Source organism: Giraffa tippelskirchi, chromosome 5 (genome assembly GCF_054371585.1).
Source record: "Giraffa tippelskirchi isolate mGirTip1 chromosome 5, T2T-mGirTip1v1.2.pri, whole genome shotgun sequence".
Taxonomy (NCBI): domain Eukaryota; kingdom Metazoa; phylum Chordata; class Mammalia; order Artiodactyla; family Giraffidae; genus Giraffa; species Giraffa tippelskirchi.
Window position 1 is genome coordinate 143,040,756 of NC_137279.1, and position 19,624 is coordinate 143,060,379.

The 19,624-nt window shown below is 36.7% G+C and overlaps 1 protein-coding gene and 1 non-coding gene across 3 annotated transcripts in view; both read right to left on the reverse strand.

The window, feature by feature from the left end:
• MIGA1 (mitoguardin 1) overlaps positions 1-19,624 on the reverse strand; it is a 77,952-nt gene that overhangs the window by 27,408 nt on the left and 30,920 nt on the right. For both annotated transcript variants that reach the window (XM_081491826.1, XM_081491827.1), the window contains one exon: positions 978-1,078. In XM_081491826.1, the coding sequence (XP_081347952.1) occupies positions 978-1,078 (101 nt within the window). The remainder of the gene's footprint in view (positions 1-977; positions 1,079-19,624) is intronic.
• LOC145508036 (U6 spliceosomal RNA) lies at positions 16,060-16,169 on the reverse strand. Its single transcript, XR_014055306.1, has one exon. It is a non-coding gene; the product is annotated as a U6 spliceosomal RNA (small nuclear RNA).

Here is a 19,624-nt window from a genome sequence, read left to right on the forward strand (position 1 = left end):
AAGATTATGGTCTGTACAGCTTTAAAGAAGGCAGAATCAAAGTTTAGGGGAAAGGGTGTTAGAACACCTAAGCTTTCCACACTAGAGCTTGAATCCACACATCAATAATAGATGTGTGATACTATTTATATGAAAAAGGACAGCAGTAATATCTAAGAATCTACCATAAAAATGAAATCATTCTAAGATAAAATTGGTGATATGTAATTTTTAAAACTGTCTCAAGTAGAAAACATTATAAACAGATGACCACTTTGCAATCTTCTCTTTGGATAAAAAATTTAAGTCTCAGTGTAAAACAAATTACCCATAAATCCATAATTTAGTGATCATCACTGCTTACACATTAGTGTATTTATATCTAGCCTTTTTTCCCTCAGCCTAAATACTCATGTAATACACCACATACAGATTTTACTTCATTACAAAATTATAAGCACACACTCTCTATAATCATTCCACTTATGTTCCCATGTCATTAAAAACATTGGAAGCGTGTTTATGGCACTATAATATTTCAAATTATGGATATTCCATAATTTGGCATTACACTGTTTTCAGTTTTTCATTATTATTAAAAATGTTATTGTGAATAGTTTTTATACATAAATCTTTGAATCTCATTTCCTTGGGAAAAAAATATCTAGAAACATGATTTCTCAGCTAAATAATCTGAATATTTTTAAGATTCTTAAGGTGAATTGCTTTCCACTAACACACTGATATGCCTCATCCATAATCCACAGTCTATGAAAGTCTTCACTTAAAGTCTATGTTTACATGTCCACCTCTCTAAAGAGACTCTAAGCTCCTGTGGGAACTTAGGTTCATGGTACATTCATCTTTGTATCCTGATATCTACCACAGAGTTGATACTAAATAAATGGCTACTGAACTGAGTTACAGCACAATGGCAAAACAGTAATGTCCAGCTGAAAAAGAATAAGAAATCCTCATTAGGAATGTACATGTCCCACCTCTGCTGCTGAAGCAAAAGAATCGGTTGATGCGACACTCAAGGTGTCTCTCAGGCTGAAGTCATCCGCATTCCCTTTCATGGTGATATCTGTATCTTTATCTGAAAAGAAAAGGCAAAAATTCCAGAAGTTGACATTCCTTGTCATTGCCATATTTCATATTCTATTGTTGACTTTTTCTGTTTTTTTGTTTAAACTTCAGTCTTTATTAGAATTCTGGAATCTAAAAGAAAAACAATACAAACTGATGGGATATACTCTAACAAGACTCTCAAAGTGCTTCAAACTGATGCTGCACACCACCAAGCAGAGAAGAAAGTACTATACAGTATACAGGAGATACTCTTATTTTTAAAAGAGATTAAGCTATTTCAGATTTTTAAAGCTTTTGAGTAAATAATAAATTGGTATATAATAACTGGAGTTGATTATCTACTACGCATGGTAAATCTGTATATGTTATACCACAGGTAGTCTGAAACACAGCAATTTAAGTTGCAAGTGGCCTTGCCCAAATTGAGATAACTGGCAGGTTTATTTACATTAAATGAGTTACTAGCATAAAATGTTGTCTGCCTAGTCACCTGTGATAAACCAATCAATTAAAATAATTCAAGAAGATTTTAGTCTTTAGGGTCTACTTTAAAACACTGAAAGGCCTAAAGTGATCAGGGTAGCTCGCTGATGTTGATCCTGCTTACTTGAGGGTCAAATATAACTGCCCTCATGATTTTATTTTTATTTATTTATTTTTTGGCCACAGTGCAGTGGGGTCTTAGTTCCCCAACCAGGGGTTGAATCTGGGCCGTTGGCAGTGAGAGTACAGAGTCCTAACCACTGGACTGCCAGGGAATTCCCCTCAGTGATTTCAAAGGATTGAAAAAGCTTAAAGCCATTTCAAAATGATTAATTTGACCATACCGAGACAGGCTACCTATTACCAACACGTAGCATTCTGAATGTAGATGCCAGTATCTTCACATATTATCATCTGGAATTATCAACTGTTGATGTTACACTTTCATTGGTACAGTCACTATGGAGAACACTACAGAAATTCCTTTAAAAACTAAAAACAGAACTACCATATAATCCTGCAATCCCTCTCCTGGGCATACATATCCAGAGAAGCACATGGTCCGAGAGGATACGTGCACCCCAATGTTCAATGCAGCCCTGTTTACAATAGCCAAGACATGGAAGCAACCTCAATGTCCACTGGCAGAGGAATGGGTAAAGAAGATGTAGTACATATATACAATAGAATATTACTCAGCCATTATAAAGAATGAAATAATGCCATTGGCAGCAACACGGATGGACCTAGAGATTGTTGTACTGAGTGAAGTAAGTCAGAAAAAGAAAAATATGTATGATACTGTTTATATGCAAAAGAAATGATACAAATGAACTTACAAAACAGAAAGATTCACAGACTCAGAGACTGAACTTATGGTTGGGGGAAGGGGGAAGTATATATTGGGAGTTTGGGATTGACACATACACACTGCTGTATTTTAAAATGGATGACAAACAAGGACCTACTGTATAGCACAGGGAACTCTGCTCAATATTATGTAACAACCTAAATGGGAAAAGAATTTGAAAAAGAATAGATACATGTGTATGTATAACAATTGCTTTGCTGTACACCTGAAACTATCACAACATTGCTAATCAACTATATTCCAATATAAAATGAAAAGTTTAAAGAAATTATATTTTCAAACAAATTCAGTACTTGTTTATAGATCTGACTACACTGTAGCAAACAAGTGATATTCTTCAAATTCTATCACAAGAATACAAAAAGCAAAGAACAAAATATACAGATTTTATTTTCATTTTCAATCTGCTAAGTGTGTCAGATACTTTATCTTCTTTGAAAAGAAATCAGAAATCTCTTTGGCTTTCATTCATTCAGATTTCTATTCCATCATTTTTCCCCAAATAAAGTTCATTATCTTTACCATAAATGTTCCAAATCCCATTTACAATCCCCAGAAAACAGACATTTTGTGATCCTCTACAGGAAGTGTAAAGTTTTTAAAAAGTCCAAACCATTAATTTAGTTGAAATTCAAAAGATTTGCAACCAATCTGTATTATAATCTCTAAGCCAAGCAGAAGAGCAAATTGGGACAAAGTTCATCAATTTTTATCAATTAAGTATAAATACACATAGCGTATTTTTTTCTACTTTACATTTGGTGGGACCATAGTTGATATTTTAACCATTTATCTTTCAAATTTAAGTTATAATTTTTTTCCAATAAAGCTTACATCAATCCTTTTAAAATAACTAACTTCTCAGTTCAAAATCCTACTAATAAATAACTATTAACAGAACAAAATCTGAGGTGAAATTATTCTATTTTCAAAAACACAAGTCCTTTTAGGAATTTAAAATTTTTTCAAGCTTGAGAACAAATTGTTTTACACTTATAAATAGCTATAATACTATTATTTGGGGCACTCAGTTATCCAGAAAAATTTCCAGTATTCTCTTTTCAATCCATGCATGCTTTTTGAAAATTATTTACAAAATTAAATCAGCATTCACAACTTTCAAACTTTTATCTTCTTAATTATTTCCCATTGTTGGTACTAATTCTGCAAAAAGAAATCATAGTACAACCTTCAATAACCCAAAAGCATATTTAAAGCGGGATTAAGTTACAAGTCAACTAAGTTAAATCTTGGTTCCATATACCTTTCGCTATTTTCGGAGTGGAACACAGACATTTATCTTATGTCACTTTACCTTTCAGACATTACCCAGGAGCTGTTAAAAGTCTGTTTTACTTCACTCAACAGTAACTAGCTATTCAATGTCATCCAGATGAGTTACCATGGTTGTACTTTATTTTTAAAAAAATCTAACAAAGAAAAATAGCTCAGAGGAATAGGAAAGTTTTATTCATTAAACTCAACTTCATAAACCACAGACCATACCTCTCATTTCACTAATTGTTATGATTCCTGGAATGGCAGCTTAATAATTATGAAGAGAAATAATACATCTGTTTTTTAGATAAGCCAGCAAAAAGAATAAAGAAAGAATATTGGGTAATATCTCAAATTAACTGCTTTCATGTAGTTTTAAAATTTAAAATACTTCTTCTAAAAGTATCACCAACTTAATTATTAAAAGACACGGAAAGCAAGGAAAAGTAAAAACCAAAGGCTTCATCTTAATCAATAGTTTTAGAAACTTCTTACCAAATTCTTCTTAGGAAAAAAGTGCTAAAACCATAAGATATCATTACACATCTACCAGAATGATCAATTTGAGAAAAAAATGGCCATTTTTTTGGTTAAGGGTATACAGCAATGAAACTCACACATCACTGGTAGAAACAGTTGGTAAAACCACAGTGGAAAGTTTGGCCATTACCTATGAAAGTTCAAGATGGCATTCTTATGACTTTGCAATTCTCTCCTTGGGTGTGTTTTACAGAAATACATGCTTAAATGCATAGAAATGTTCATAACAGCACTGATTATAGTAATCCCAAACTGGAAAGAAAACAACTATCCATCTCCCATAGAATATATAAACTGCGGTGTATTTATACAATTAAATACTATACAACAACACAACTGAATGAACTGCTGCTACATGCAGGAACACGAGTGAATCTCACAACGTGTTGAGTGAAAAATGTTATGCATGATTTCATTCAAATAAAATTTAAAAAAACAGGCAAAACTAAACAACAGTGATCAGGACTACACACTTGGTTGGTAAAACTATAAAGAAAAGCCAGAAAGTAATTAGCATGAACATCAGGACAGGGGGCTAATTTGGGGGGTTGGTAGTAGGGGTATTGATTGGGAGGGGGTACAAAAGAATCTTTTAGGGAGCTGGCAATGCTTTATTTTTCTATCTACTAACAGGTACACAAGACGGTATGATAAATCACTGTGATATTTTGTTTTGTGCACAGTTCTTCTAAGGGTTTAAATAAAAGGAAAGAAAAATGATGCTATCTATGGATCTTGGCCCCCGATGGCTAAAAAACACAATAATATACTTTCCATATTTCAATGTTCACAATGAAGTTGTAAATTATTATTAGGTATGAATTTTAATCCCTGATAGACTAAGTATCTAAATGGTGCTAAATTCAAAATGTCAAAAAATCTGGTAAGTCTGGTTAAGTACAAGAGCAAACTGAAAATAATTTACCTGCACCCTCTAGGGAAATACCAGTAGCAATAGTAAAGTCTAATGCCATGCATGTGTACCACTCACAAGCTTTCTTCTCCAAGCTCACTGATTTTTCTTTGCTATTTAATGACTGTTTTCAAATTTTAAGTGAGAATTTTTAAGTGGAGATAATCAACTATTCTCAGGAAGAAGACAAATTATGAGGTGTGTAATCTAATTGTAACAATAAAATTGTGATTAATAAACATTTATTTTGCACATACTAAACGCCAGAAACCAAATTACATGTTTCACATATATTATCAAATAATTCTCACAATAATCCTACCTTTTTTAGGTACGTACTATTTTTTTTCTTTTCACATATCAAAAAGTTAAGGGACAGGAAAGTCAAGTAACTTGGCCCATAGTCACACCATTTAGAAATGGAATGGCAGCATTCAAACTCAGGTCATTTGACACCAGATTCCAGGCTATGAGGGCTTCCCTGGTGACTCATATGGTAAAGAATCTGCTTGTAACTCAGGAGACCTGGGTTTGATCCCTGGGTTGGAAAGATCCCCCGGAGGAGGGCATGGCAACCCACTCCAGTATTCTTGCCTGGAGAATCCTGTGGACAGAGGAGTCTGGCAGGCTAGAGTCCATGGAGTCACAAAGTCAGACATGACTGAGATAATGCTAATTGTTGAGCCTCTTCTATATTTCTCCTGGGTCATTTTGCCTGTTACATGACTTTATCTTGTTTTGAGAGCACTGTTAAAATTCCTATGTTTCCATACACTAAATTAATTAAACTTATGATACTATAAACCTGAAATATGCAGCTTAAGCCCCTTAAGGATTCATCATTAACCTCAGAAGTCCCTAAAAAGAGGCTTTCCACATAATTGGATGACTAAATATAAAAAAAATGTACCATGGGTTACCTCATTGGCTCTTAGAGGAGCAGCTTTTTTTTTTTTTTTAAACCTTCTTAAATAGTAATTCTAACATTTTTAAGAACATTTTTCTTACATGTCTCAATCACCTGGAACTTTAAAAATATTCATACACAGACATAAACTATGTTCTTCTCTGAAAGAACACTGAAAGAATAATGTTTACTTTTAACTAAATAGTCATATAGCATCGGCCAAAAATCTGACTGGATTCAAGCCTTCCTCCTCCTTTCACAATCTCATAATTCACGTATTACTTAAGTTTTTTCCAAGGCAGAATTTGCTTGAAAGTTATAAAAAGAAAAAGTCAGAAGACACTTCGACTCTGGAACTTGGAACCTTAGGCCTGGATCTATTTTCTTTAAACCAATCCAAGTGGGTTTTTAACATGTCTCACTTTTGCCATCCCCAGACATGGTCCATTTTCTGTCACTTAGAAGGCATCAGGTTTATTTTAACTTCAACAGATTCTAGTGGAGATTCCAAAGATGCCACTCTTCTTTTCAAATCCAAGCTGTCCACTGTGGATTTTATAACACCAGCAAGAAGAGGATGTCTGCCAAATGTCTCAATGTCATCTGACTTCTATGTCAGCAGCTATTCGCCAGATGATTTTTAGCAGTTAAAATATGATTTGGAACCTTGTCTTTTCTACGGTTTTATTAAAAATGGAAAAGGTCCGCTGCTGACAAGACAAGCTCTTTTCCAGAATCTTCTATAATCTGTTAAAATAATTAAGAAATCTAGAAAATTACTGCTGTTGTTTACCCTGTGTGACTATCTGTTCCATCCATACTGAGGATAATTTTTTATTCTCATTTATTTTAATACTAAAAACAAAGTGGAATATAAAAACCAAAAACAACGGGGGGGGGGGCGGGAATTGGATGAAGGTAGTCAAAGATACAAATTTCGAGTTATGTAATGTACAACATGATAAACATAATTAACACTGCTGTATGTTATATATGAATGTTGTTAAGAGTGTAAACCCTAAGAGTTCACGTAACAGTGAAAAAACATTTTTTTCTGTTTCTTTAATTTTGTACCAATATGAGATGATGGATGTTTGCTAACCTTACTGTGGTAATCATTTTATGATATATGTAAGTCAAATCATTATTCTGTATGCCTTAAACTTACACAGTGCTATATGTCAATTACAGTTTAATAAAACTGGAAGAAAAAAAACATAATTTCAGAAAGTGGAAGAATTAAGTGAGCTAACAGATGATATTTTCTTGATTTTTTTCCCTCGATGAGCCTTAACACTGAAAAGAGTAACAATGAAATCTCCTAAAACAAAAGAAAGGCTATCTAATCAATTCTTACTTCATTATCACGTACACAATTTTGCCTATATGAAACAAAACATGCACAAAGCAGCCCCATACTATGGCACTACTCAAAACAATATTTCCACAACAGTTGTCTCTGGCTTTCCCTATTTATCAAAACTTCTTAGATGCCATGATTGGCCAATGAAACAACTGTGATTTCCTAACTGGGAAATACAGCTGCTGATGCAAAACGAGTAACAGAAGAAAAGAAAAAGGAATAACAGCATTTTAAATCTTTTCTTAAGAGAAGAGAGAAGTAGGATAACCTAAAGGGCAAAAAGTAATAAAGGGTAGGTCTGATGTTACAGAGACTTTAATGGGGCCACTAGCACCACTAGTCAATCTGTACACCACACAAAAGGTCCCCGGTCAATGGGACAAAGGCAGGCAGAACTCCAGCCCACATCTTGGGCCTGTATCATCCTGGAAGATGAACCTTTTTCTTATCACAAAGGTGCCCTTCCCAAGGGGCTGTTGTTGTATAGTTGCTAAGTCGTGTCTGACTCTTTTGCAATCCCATGGACTGTAGCCTACCAGGCTCCTCTGTCCATAGGCTTTCCCAGGCAGGAATACTGGAGCAGGTTGACATTCCCTTCTCCAGGGATCTTCCCCACTCAGGGATAGAACTCGCATCTCCTGCACTGGCAGATTCTTTGAGCCATGAGGGAAGCCAGCCCCCAAGGGGCTACACAGGCCTTTATCTACATCAAACAAAGCCCTTGGATGGGTTAGTGTAGGTCCTGCACTTAGAAATCCAAGTGGGTAAGATATAACTTGCATACATAAGAAGCAAAGGCAAGAAACAGGAATGTCCCTTGTATGTGGCACCCCAGCAATTTTCATTATACTGCTTTCATCTCTGAACCTATTTTGACTTGCATATATAGCACCAGTTAGACATCATTTTGTAGTATTAGTAAACATTTTCAAATTAGGATTATGAGCCTCAATGTATGACAGAAAGTTACAAGGCAAATTTCTCATGTGTTCTGCAATTTGCAGTATATATATTTAGAAGTCTGAGTACACAAGTTAAGCCTGTAATTCATGTCACCTCCTAAAAATAAACCCTCAGGGAGTTTATCCTCTGACCACAGTGATTTTGCATGGAAGGAAAGGGACAAGGTCTTAAAGCGTCAGCTCTGGGCTGTCTGACGTTTGACATGAGACAATAGGTTGAGGTTATTTCCTCTTGCTGCCAGCTCTTTCAATCTCACTAAATGTTCTACCTGGCTGCTTACCAGAGAGAAGAAAAACGTTTCTCTAGTGGTCAGGAGGTCCCACTTTACAGCTTTTCCTGTTCTCTGCCAGAGAATTTGTACAGTCAGTACTGCTGCTACGATGCTAAGTCGCTTCAGTCGTGTCCTACTCTGTGGGACCCTATGGACAGCAGCCCACCAGGCTCCTCTGTCCACGAGATTCTCTAGGCAAGAATACTAGAGTGGGTTGCCGTTTCCCTCTCCAACAGTCAGTAATAGGCTGGAAAAATCCCTAATTTTCCCTGTCTCAATGAAGTCCTATGCATAAGTAAGCAGAAAGAAAGATGGATAAAATACTTAAACTGTATCAGTAAATGCTCCCACAATCTCCCGCAAACAGGTAAATTTGATTAAATGACTTCTTATCATTCTCAGCGGCTCCCTTTGGCCTAAACGTATAAAACAAAGACCTGCAAGATTTATCTTCTGCCCACCTTTCTAGATTCCTTTCCCACCACTCTCTTAACTTACACTGTGTTCCCAAGATGTATCAAACAACTTACAGTTTCCTAAACAGGCTCCACTTTCCACCTTGATCCATGTGGTTCCCTCCACTGGGAACACCCTTTTTTCCTATTCCTGATGGATCTTCTTCAAGCACACTTCTGTGTGACACCTCCAGAGCACCTTCTAAACACATTATTACAGCACTTTTTTATTAAAATAAAAAATTTTAATGCCTGTCTTCTAAGACAGATTCTGGGTTGCCTAAAAGCAACAGTGAGACCTTCTTCACTCTAGTCCCTCCAGTGTCTTATACCGTGTTTGACATACACCAGGAAATCAAATGTTTGCTAAATAAATATTCCAGCCCTAAGATTCTGAGTTTATTCTGTTCAAAAAATAGATTATAAAGAGGCCTAAACACATATCTGAAATATGCAGTGATGCTGTTAAGCTACAAAAATTCTTGGTTTGTTTCTAAGGGCTAAATTTATAATTTATTCATACACATCACTATGAAAGAATTTGAAAGTCCTTTGCTTTAGCCAAAAAAATCAACACTTATCAAACTTATGGCTTCAGAGTTGCCTTCTAACACAGCTATTGCAAACACATACTATTCTTTATAGAATCTGTAAACATATAGCAACATGGATGCAACTAGAGATTATCATACTAAGTGAAGTAAGTCAGAAAGACAAATACCATATGATATCACTTATAAGAGAAATCTAAAATATGACACAAAGGAGCCTATATATTAAACAGAAATAGAATCATGGACATAGAAAATAGACTGGTGGTGCCAAGAGGGAAGGGGTGGGAGAGGGTAGGTGTGGGAGTTTGGGATTAGCAGATGCAAACTAGTATATATGGAATGGATAAACAACCAGGTCCTACTTAGAGCACAGGGAACTATATTCGATATTCTGTGATAAACCATAATGAAAAAGAATATGAAAAAGAATGCGTGTGTATATACATACATATATATATGTATAATTGAGACAATTTGCTGTATCTGTGCTTAGTTGCTTCAATCATGTCCAACTTTTTGCAACTCCATGGATTAGAGCCTCCAGGCTCCTCTGACCATAGGATTTCCCAGGCAAGAATATTAGAGTGGGTTGCCATTTCCTTCTCCAGGGAATCTTCCCGTCCCAGGGATCGAACTCGTTTCTATTATGTCCCCTGAATTGGCAGGCAGGTTCTTTACCATTAGCACTACCTGAGAAGAATTTGCTGTATAGCAGTTATTAACACAACATTGTAAATCAACTATACGTCAATGAAAAAAGAAAGAAATGTAAGCAAACTATAAAGCCCAATTAATTTTAGAAGAGATCTAAAATACAGATTCTTTAAATTATGTTTGCTATAAAACATATCAACTAAATAATGTGCCCAAGAAACTGTAAACAAGCTTCATCTGTCATTAATCAGGTTTATTTTTACATTCGTATTAAATTCAGCATTTTGGTCCTGCCCTAATAGTCTAACCAAAGTGAGTAAAAAATAACCTTACTTCCTGAATGCACTGTTACAGAAACAAACTAACAAACCATGTAATGGTGTACACCCTGCATGATATGAACGTAAGAAAAGTCTCCTAAAATATAAACCATTCCCTGATGCTGGGAAAGATTGAGGGCAGGAGGAGAAGGGGACGACAGAGGATGAGATGGCTGGATGGCATCATCGACTGGATGCACATGGGTTTGGGTGGACTCAGGGAGTTGGTGATGGACAGGGAGGCCTGGCGTGCTGCGGTTCATGGGGGTCGCAAAGAGTTGGACACGACTGAGCGACTGAACTGATCTGAACTGAACTGGCATCAGGTTTTAATCCCATAGTCTACCAATCTCTCATTAGTTGTTGTGATCAACTAAAGTCTAATTTTTTTCCAAAATAATTCAAAGAACATAAATTTCTGTTTAATACAATAGATATATGTACTTTTATTATACAATATTTGATATGTACAAAAACTATACATGGCATAGGTGTGTATAATATTTTGAATGAAAATACTGAAACAAATATTTGTGAATCTACTACCCATTTTCAGCCACTTTTTGGTTTTTTTTGGCCACACAGTGCATCTTGCTTCCCAACCGGAGATGAAACCTGGGTACGCTGCTGTAGAAGTGCAAAGTCTTAACCACTGGACTGCCAGGCAAGTCCCTACAACCATGTCATAAAACTTACAAAATTACTGGAAGGACTGATGCTGAAGCTGAAACTCCAATACTTCAGCCACCTAATTCGAAGAACTGACTCATTGGAAAAGACCCTGATGCTGGGAAAGACTGAAGGCGGGAGAAGAAGGGGACGACAGAGGATGAGATGGTTGGATGGCATCACCGACTCAATGGACATGAGTTTGAGTAAACTCTGGGAGTTGGTGATGGACAGGGAGGCCTGGCGTGCTGCAGTCCATGGGGTTGCAAAGAGTCAGACACAACTGAGAGACTGAATTGAGCTGAAATGAAAGGAAAAAAATACAATCATGCAGAAGACAGTACTATAGATATCTGATACTCATGATATATTGAGTCTCCAAATAAATTTCAGAGATATTCAGTAAAAACAGCAGCAGATAACCAAAGATAACCACATGTCCCAAAACAGATCTGTTTACTTTTAAGTTCTTATCTTAGGCTCTTAAGCAGGCTGAGGGCACTTCAGTTGGGAAGTATGGGAAAGAATGGAAGTGGGAAAGATAAAAGAAGGATATTCTGCTTTGTAGAGGGAGCTTAAGCTCTGTGTTTTACAAAATAGCTCACTGAGGTTTATATTAGTCTGTAATGATATTGCTTTCTAACTGCTTCCTAAAAGTAAGTCTTATTTTACCAATCAGACCACAAATAACCTGAAAACAACAGGCACTTTAGTCCTTATTTCATCTACATATCATCATACATAAAGCATACAGTAAACAAATAAATAGTTGCAAACTGACTTTTAAGCTGTTATTCACCTTAGCAGTCTTCACAGTCCCTACGTAAATGCTCTTGTACCTAACTGGGAGACTACAGCAATGGAGGCACAGTCTTTGATTCTGTGTAGTAGGGCAGCTAACTCACAGTCCTCCTTTAGTAAACAGCTCTTCAGAGGCAAAAAGACTCTAAGAATCTGTCCAGAGCAGTAAGGTAGGGGGTCAGGGTGGGGGATCGCTGGAAGAAAGAAAGAAAGGAACGCACAAAGGTTGGAAAAAAGCACAAGGGTTGAAAAGAAAGAAAATAAACAGCCTATCATTTGCAGATATGCAGTCTAGATAAAAATTCCAAAAGAACCTATGATAAATTACTGGTGGCGGAACTAATAAGAGTTAATAAGGGTTGCTGATAATACTCAAATGTAAATATCAACAATATTTTGGATACCAGTAATAAAAAATTAGAAAATAAATTCAGAAAATGTACCATGTACAATTATAACAAAACTATAAGAGACCTAGGAATAAAGATATGTAAGACCTGTATGGAGAAACCATAAAAAATTATGAAAGACATACAAGATTTAAGTAAATAAAGAGCCATATTATGTTTGTAGATGGAAACATTAATATTACGAAGATGTAAATTTTTCATAATATTAGATCAGCTTATGAAGTTGACCTAACATAACCAAAATCCCAAGAGGCGTTTTCATGAAGCTTGACAAGCTGTCCTAAACTTCACAGGGAAAAGCAAAGGTCTTAAGAATAGCCAAAGCAGTTCTAAAAAAGCACAGTGAATTGACTCACCCTACCAGGTATCCAGACTCATTATAAAACTTTATAAGACTATAGTAATTAAGATACTAGAAACCAATGCAGAAACAGATAAACAGAACAAAACAAGAGAGTCCAGAGAAGACACACATACAAAACAACTTTACATATGAGAGGGTGTATTTCAAATCAGTAAGAACAGAACACATCATTCAATGAATGGTATTGAGGCCACTAGTTATCCAAATGCTTAAAATAAAAAACAGAGTAATAATATACATTTTAAAAAGTCAGCTTCTAACCAATTCCATAATAGACAGAAAAAAATGATTCAGAGCATGCTGAATTATGCAAAGGAAGAGCATCAGCAAAAAAGAAAAATATATGGAAAATTTACTAAAAACCTGGAGTTGATTATAAAACTACAATCTTAGAGAAGAATTTCAGTTTTGGAAGATAATAGTCTGGCTGGAATATATGGGAAACAGTAAAACAAATAGAATCAGAAAAGTGATCTAAGAACCTAGGAGTGACAAGATGAGAGTTTTGCATCAAGAAGATAACTCCAGAAACAAGGTACAGATTTCCCGGGGGGAGAGACGGGAGGCAGGAACCCTACTGGAGGATTCTTAAATCCAAGCAAAATATAATGAGGGTGCAGAGAAAGGAGAACAAATGACAGCTATATTATGGAGGTAGAATTGACAGAACTTACTATATAACTGGATGTGCTGACAAGGAGTATATTCATTATCACTTCTTGCTTTCCTCCTTTGCATATGGCAAGATCAAGAATCAAGGAAAATCAGTAATCTTAGCTATATCTAGAATAAATACTTCGACAAAGTATTTGTCCTTCAGAGGGCAATTTTCTAACACAGAGAAAAAGATTTATAAAGGGCATCTTTTTTACCTTCCCAAATAAATAACTTTGAACATGGCCTAAATACTTTGTTTCAGGAAATGAAATTTATGTTATTATTATGATAAAAAGTCAAATTAATTTCCATAAATAAATAAATCCTTCCTGGAATATAATGGAATAATATCATGTAAAACAAGTTATGAACATGTGATATCACCTACCAGTAACCATGAATTTTTTAAAATAAAAGCCTATTCAAGAAAGATTCATGCAGAGAACTAATTACAAAGAAACAAAATTTCTGTCAGTAACAGAAGGAACACATATCTTGAAAAGATACCACATGTAAAGTCCCAGGTAGCAGAAATGAGTTTGTTTCTGCTATACCAACATGACTGAACCTCAAAAGTGCAATAATTACAGGAACAACCAGGACACAAAATTTGTATTTTAAGATTAATATTCTATTAAGATTGATCTTCTAACAAGCTAAGAAAGAGTCAAATGTATAAACTGGACAAGAATATATACAGGGGTGATAAGTCAATGGCATTTAATCTTATTGCTTGTTTCATAGGGCAAATAGGATTAAATACTGGAAATTTTACATGCTTCAAACTAAAAGAACGTCAAAGAAATGATAAGGACACAATTCAGTTTGCCACTTGAGAGAACAGACTGATATGATTGGGAGATCCATTAGGTGGACTCTATGGGGATGAAACACGCATTTTTTAAACACTCTTAGAACAGGCCTCATAAAAATGTGAGAATATATATGAATGCACAACAAGTGTTTACCATGTACTAGTTTTAAAATACAACATGCATGTTATCTCACTTAGTCTTCACAGTTCTATGAAGCTGATGCTAACGTAGTCCTCCAGCTTACAGATGAAGGAGATGAACCTAAGAAAGGTCAAGGCCTGCTTAGGTTTCACAGCTAGTAAGAGTGGTAGACCGGAATTTGAATCCATGTTTGTTTAACTCCAAAGCCCATGTCCTGAACTACTAAGCTATACTGTCTACAACTGAAAACATTTTTGGGTGAGCCTTCAAAAATTACAATAACAAAATTACAGTTTAACAATTATAATTTAACGATTATCTGAAAAAGAGAAACTGCAAATAAATGTTAACTACATGCTGTTAGCTGGAAGAACTCACACTTAAATGGAAACGTACACTAATGTTATTTCAAGTCTCTGTGCATAACCTCCTGGCTCTGACTCACTATGAGTTACGGTAGCAGGTGTATACGAAACACGCCAGAGAGTAGTGACCTAAATTTAACTTCCAGTGCTATGAACAACCCCGAATGGCATTTATGAGTCACAGGCGTGCCACTCGCAGATAAAACGTGCTGCCCTCTAGTGATTTCAACACCTTTCGTTTAATGTTAAACAGTCTCTCCTAAGTGAAGAAGGAAAACAAATTTTTTTAAATTAGAGAACTAAAATCTTCATTTTATTTAATAGTAAGAAGAAAAGAACAAACAATGACTGCTTAGGCCAGGAGTAAACTTTTGCTGTGTAAGAGCAAATACAGAACTATATCCAATAATGATTCACTAATTCATAACAGTTAAGGAAATATCAGTACACAATACAACAAAAGATGAATTAGAGAATACCAGGTAGTTACATTTTATACAAGGAATTCATGCCTTAAAACATAATTCAAACACTGCCTAATTCAAAGCTATGTTCCTATAAGAATAAATGTAAACAGATGCCAATGTACATTACAACTATTGTGCTGTAAGTCTTTTCCCAAGCATAGTTTCAAAGCATAATAAATGACTATAATAAGGTCTGTTTTTTTTTTCATCTGTGAAGGTTTATTTCCTCCAATTTTTTCTACTATAAAATAGCATACTTATCAGGAAAACCACAATATTCTCAATCATCAGAAACAGAATTTGTAGAAAGATGGTCACTGCCTCTTCTTGATTTCCAAATCTGATGAGAATCTATCTCATTTTTGAAACCCAAACTCAGATTCCTAAGGACAAGGGAGTCTGGGAAACGTAGTCTGTTTCGGGATGTATTTTTTTAAGGGGGCGGCTTTTATAGCTTTGATTGCTTTCTAGGTGGTGCAGTGGTAAAGAATCTGCCTACCAGTGCAGGAGATCCAAGAGATGTGGGTTCGATCCCTGGGTCGGGAAGATCCCCTGGAGTAGGAAATGGCAACCCATTCCGTCCGTATTCTTGCCTGGAAAATTCCATGCACACAGGAGGCTGGCGGGCTACAGGTCATGAGGCCACAGAGACACACTGAGCGACTAAGCACATAATTTTTATTAGTTTATTAGCTACTGTTGTTTTCTTTTCATTAATTTGACTATTAAAAACACAGAACGCTTCACAAATTTGTGTGTCATCCTTGCACAAGGGCCATGCTAATCTTCTCTGTGTTGTTCCAATTTTAGTGTATGTGCTGCCAAAGTGAGCAGCACATATACTAAAGAATGTTAAGTTGTTAAGAATACTTTAAAAACACAAAGTATTTGTAGTAAAGTTTTTTGTATCACTATCACTTCCTTCCCAAACATCAAAAATACTTTTCTATTTTAACACAGATGATAGCTTGGCTTAGGGGTGCCCTAGACTGCTTGAGATTTTAAAGCCAAGTGGCCAGAGGTTTTTCATTTTTTTAAATAAAAGGGCTCCTGGTTCAATTCTGCTCTTTTATTTTCTTAGCATTAGTTCCAATATTTCCAGGATGCTCTGTCCTAAATTAACAGCAAGATCGTCAGCAGTTATTTGAGCTTCTTTACCACATTTAATGACCACTTGGAATAACAATATAACAGAATATAAAAACTTAAGAATAAAAGTAAAAATAACAGCACAATAATCATCAAAACCATTTGTAGAAGTTCCCATACATGTAAACAACAGTATGGTTCTCTAGATATTGACATATGATACTCTATTCCTGTTACCAGCTGAAGTGGTACCACTTAAAGTAAACATGGTTTGTAATTCACTAGGTCCATCAGCTTTGAAACTAAGAGATTCACAAATTGCTTGACATTTGTACTACTTAAAATTTGTAGTATAGTGCTATTTTGTACTGTCTCAAATTCACAAAAAAAAAATCACTTAAAATTAGTTAACAGAATCATATTGTATCTTACATAGTTTTAATTGAAGTGTAATTTACAAACCATAAAACTTTCCCATTTTAAGTGTACAATTCAATGAATTTTAGCAAATATATAGAGTCTTGCAACTATTACCACAATCCAGTATTAGAATCATACTATACATTTTTTTAAACTCTAAAATTTAACTCTTAGATTTATTAGCTTCACTTACTTGTGTGTGCTCAGTCACTCAGGTGTATATGACATTTTGCAACCCCATGGACTGTAGCCTGCCAAGATCCTCTGTCCATGGGATTTCCCAGGCAGGAATACTGGAGTGGGTTGCCATTTCCTCCTCCAGGGGATCTTCCCAACCCAAGGATGGAACCTGAGTCTCTTGCATTGCAGGTAGATTCTTTACTGCTGAGCCACCGAGAAAGCCCTTCACTTACCTAAACTAACTCATAATACTGACAAAAGTTTTTTGGATCTACTAAAATGGGAAGATAACAATTTACTCTCAACAAACACACTGCTATCTAAAAAGAAAAATGCTAAGACAGTTTTAAACATACTAAAAAGATCGTGCTGGGGAGGATTTAAAGTGTCCTCTAAACTTGTGCACGATGTTAACATGGAAAACTACTTACTATAAGCAGTACAAGAGAGTGTAAAATTAAGTAGAGTCCCTGTGTATATTCTGAATTCTCAAATTAGTGAAGTAAGTTTTGCTGAGGCTCTTGTATCAATAAAATCTGACACATGTGTCTTTGAAATCTAAAACTATTTATTTATTTATTTGCAAGTGAGTATAAGTTCAGTTCAGTTCAGTTCAGTTGCGCAGTCGTGTCCAACTCTTTGCGACCCCATGAATTGCAGCACACCAGGCCTCTCTGTCCATCACCAACTCCCAGAGTCTACCCAAACCCATGTCCATCGAGTCGGTGATGCCATCCAACCATCTCATCCTCTGTTGTCCCCTTCTCCTCCCGCCCCCAATCCTTCCCAGCATTAGGGTCTTTTCCAATGAGTCAACCCTTCACATGAGGTGGCCAAAATATTGGAGTTTCAGCTTCAACATCAGTCTTTCCAATGAACACCCAGGATTGATCTCTTTTAGGATGGATTGATTGGATCTCCTTGCAGTCCAAGGGACTCTCAAGAGTCTTCTCCAACACCACAGTTCAAAAGCATCAATTCTTCGGTGCTCAGCTTTCTTAACCGTCCAACTCTCACATCCATACATGACCACCTGAAAAACCATAGCCTTGACTAGACGTACTTTTGTTGGCAAAGTAATGTCTCTGCTTTTAAATATGCTATCTAGGTTGGCCATAACCTTCCTTCCAAGGAGTAAGCGTCTTTTAATTTCATGGCTGCAAGCACCATCAGCAGTGAGGGCCTAGGCTGGGCCGGGGGCCGGGGGCCGGGGGCGGCGGCCGACAGGGGCTAGGCTGGGCCAGGGGCTGGGGGCCGGCGGCAGCAAGAGGAATTACCCAAGGCCCAAGGTAAGAGAAACCCAAGTAAGACGGTAAGCGTTGCGAGAGGGCATCAGAGGACAGACACACTGAAACTAGAATTACAGAAAACTAGCTAATGTGACGGAGAAGGCAATGGCACCCCACTCGAGTACTCTTGCCTGGAAAATCCCATGGACAGAGGAGCCTGGTAGGCTGCAGTCCATGGGGTCGCTAAGAGTTGGACACGACTGAGCGACTTCACTTTCACTTTTCACTTTCATGCACTGGAGAAGGAAATGGCAACCCACTCCGGTGTTCTTGCCTGGAGAATCCCAGGGACAGCGGAGCCTGGTGGGCTGCCGTCTATGGGGTCGCAGAGTCGGACACGACTGACGCAACTCAGCAGCAGCAGCAGCAGCAGCTAATCTGATCACACGGACCACAGCCTTGTCTATCTCAAGGAAACTAAGCCATGCTGTGTGGGGCCACACAAGACGGATGGGTCATGGTGGAGAGGTCTGACAGATTGTGGTCCACTGGAGAAGGGCATGGCAAACCACTTCAGTACTCTTGCCTTGAGAACCCCATGAACAGTATGAAAAGGCAAAAAGATAGGACACTGAAAGATGAACTCCCCAGGTCAGTAGGTGCCTAATATGCTAATGGAGATCAGTGGAGAAATAACTCCAGAAAGAATGATGGGATGGAGCCAAAGCAAAAACGATACCCAACTGTGGATGTGATTGGTGACAGATGCAAAGTCCGATGCTGTAAAGAGCAATACTGCATAGGAACCTGGAATGTTAGGTCCATGAATCAAGGCAAATTGGAAGTGGTCAAACAGGAGATGGCAAGAGCGAACGTCGACATTCTAGGAATCAGCGAACTAAGATGGACTGGAATGGGTGAATTTAACTCAGATGACCATTATATCTACTACTGTGGGCAAGAATCCCTTAGAAGAAATGGAGTAGCCATCATGGTCAACAAAAGAGTCCAAAATGCAGTACTTGGATGCAATCTCAAAAACGATAGAATGATCTCTGTTCGTTTCCAAGGCAAACCATTCAATATCACGGTAATCCAAGTCTATGCCCCGACCAGTAATGCCGAAGAAGCTGAAGTTGAACGATTCTATGAAGACCTACAAGACCTTCTAGAACTAACACCCAAGAAAGATGTCCTTTTCATTATAGGGGACTGGAATGCAAAAGTAGGAAGTGAGTATAAAACCAGCCATTAATACTTGCTGGCAAATACCTATCTGCAAAAAATCTCAGCATTGACAATATTGCCAAAAACGGTGAACTGGTATCTGCCTCTTTTTCAAAAATACATTTATATTTCTTAAATTACTAGTTA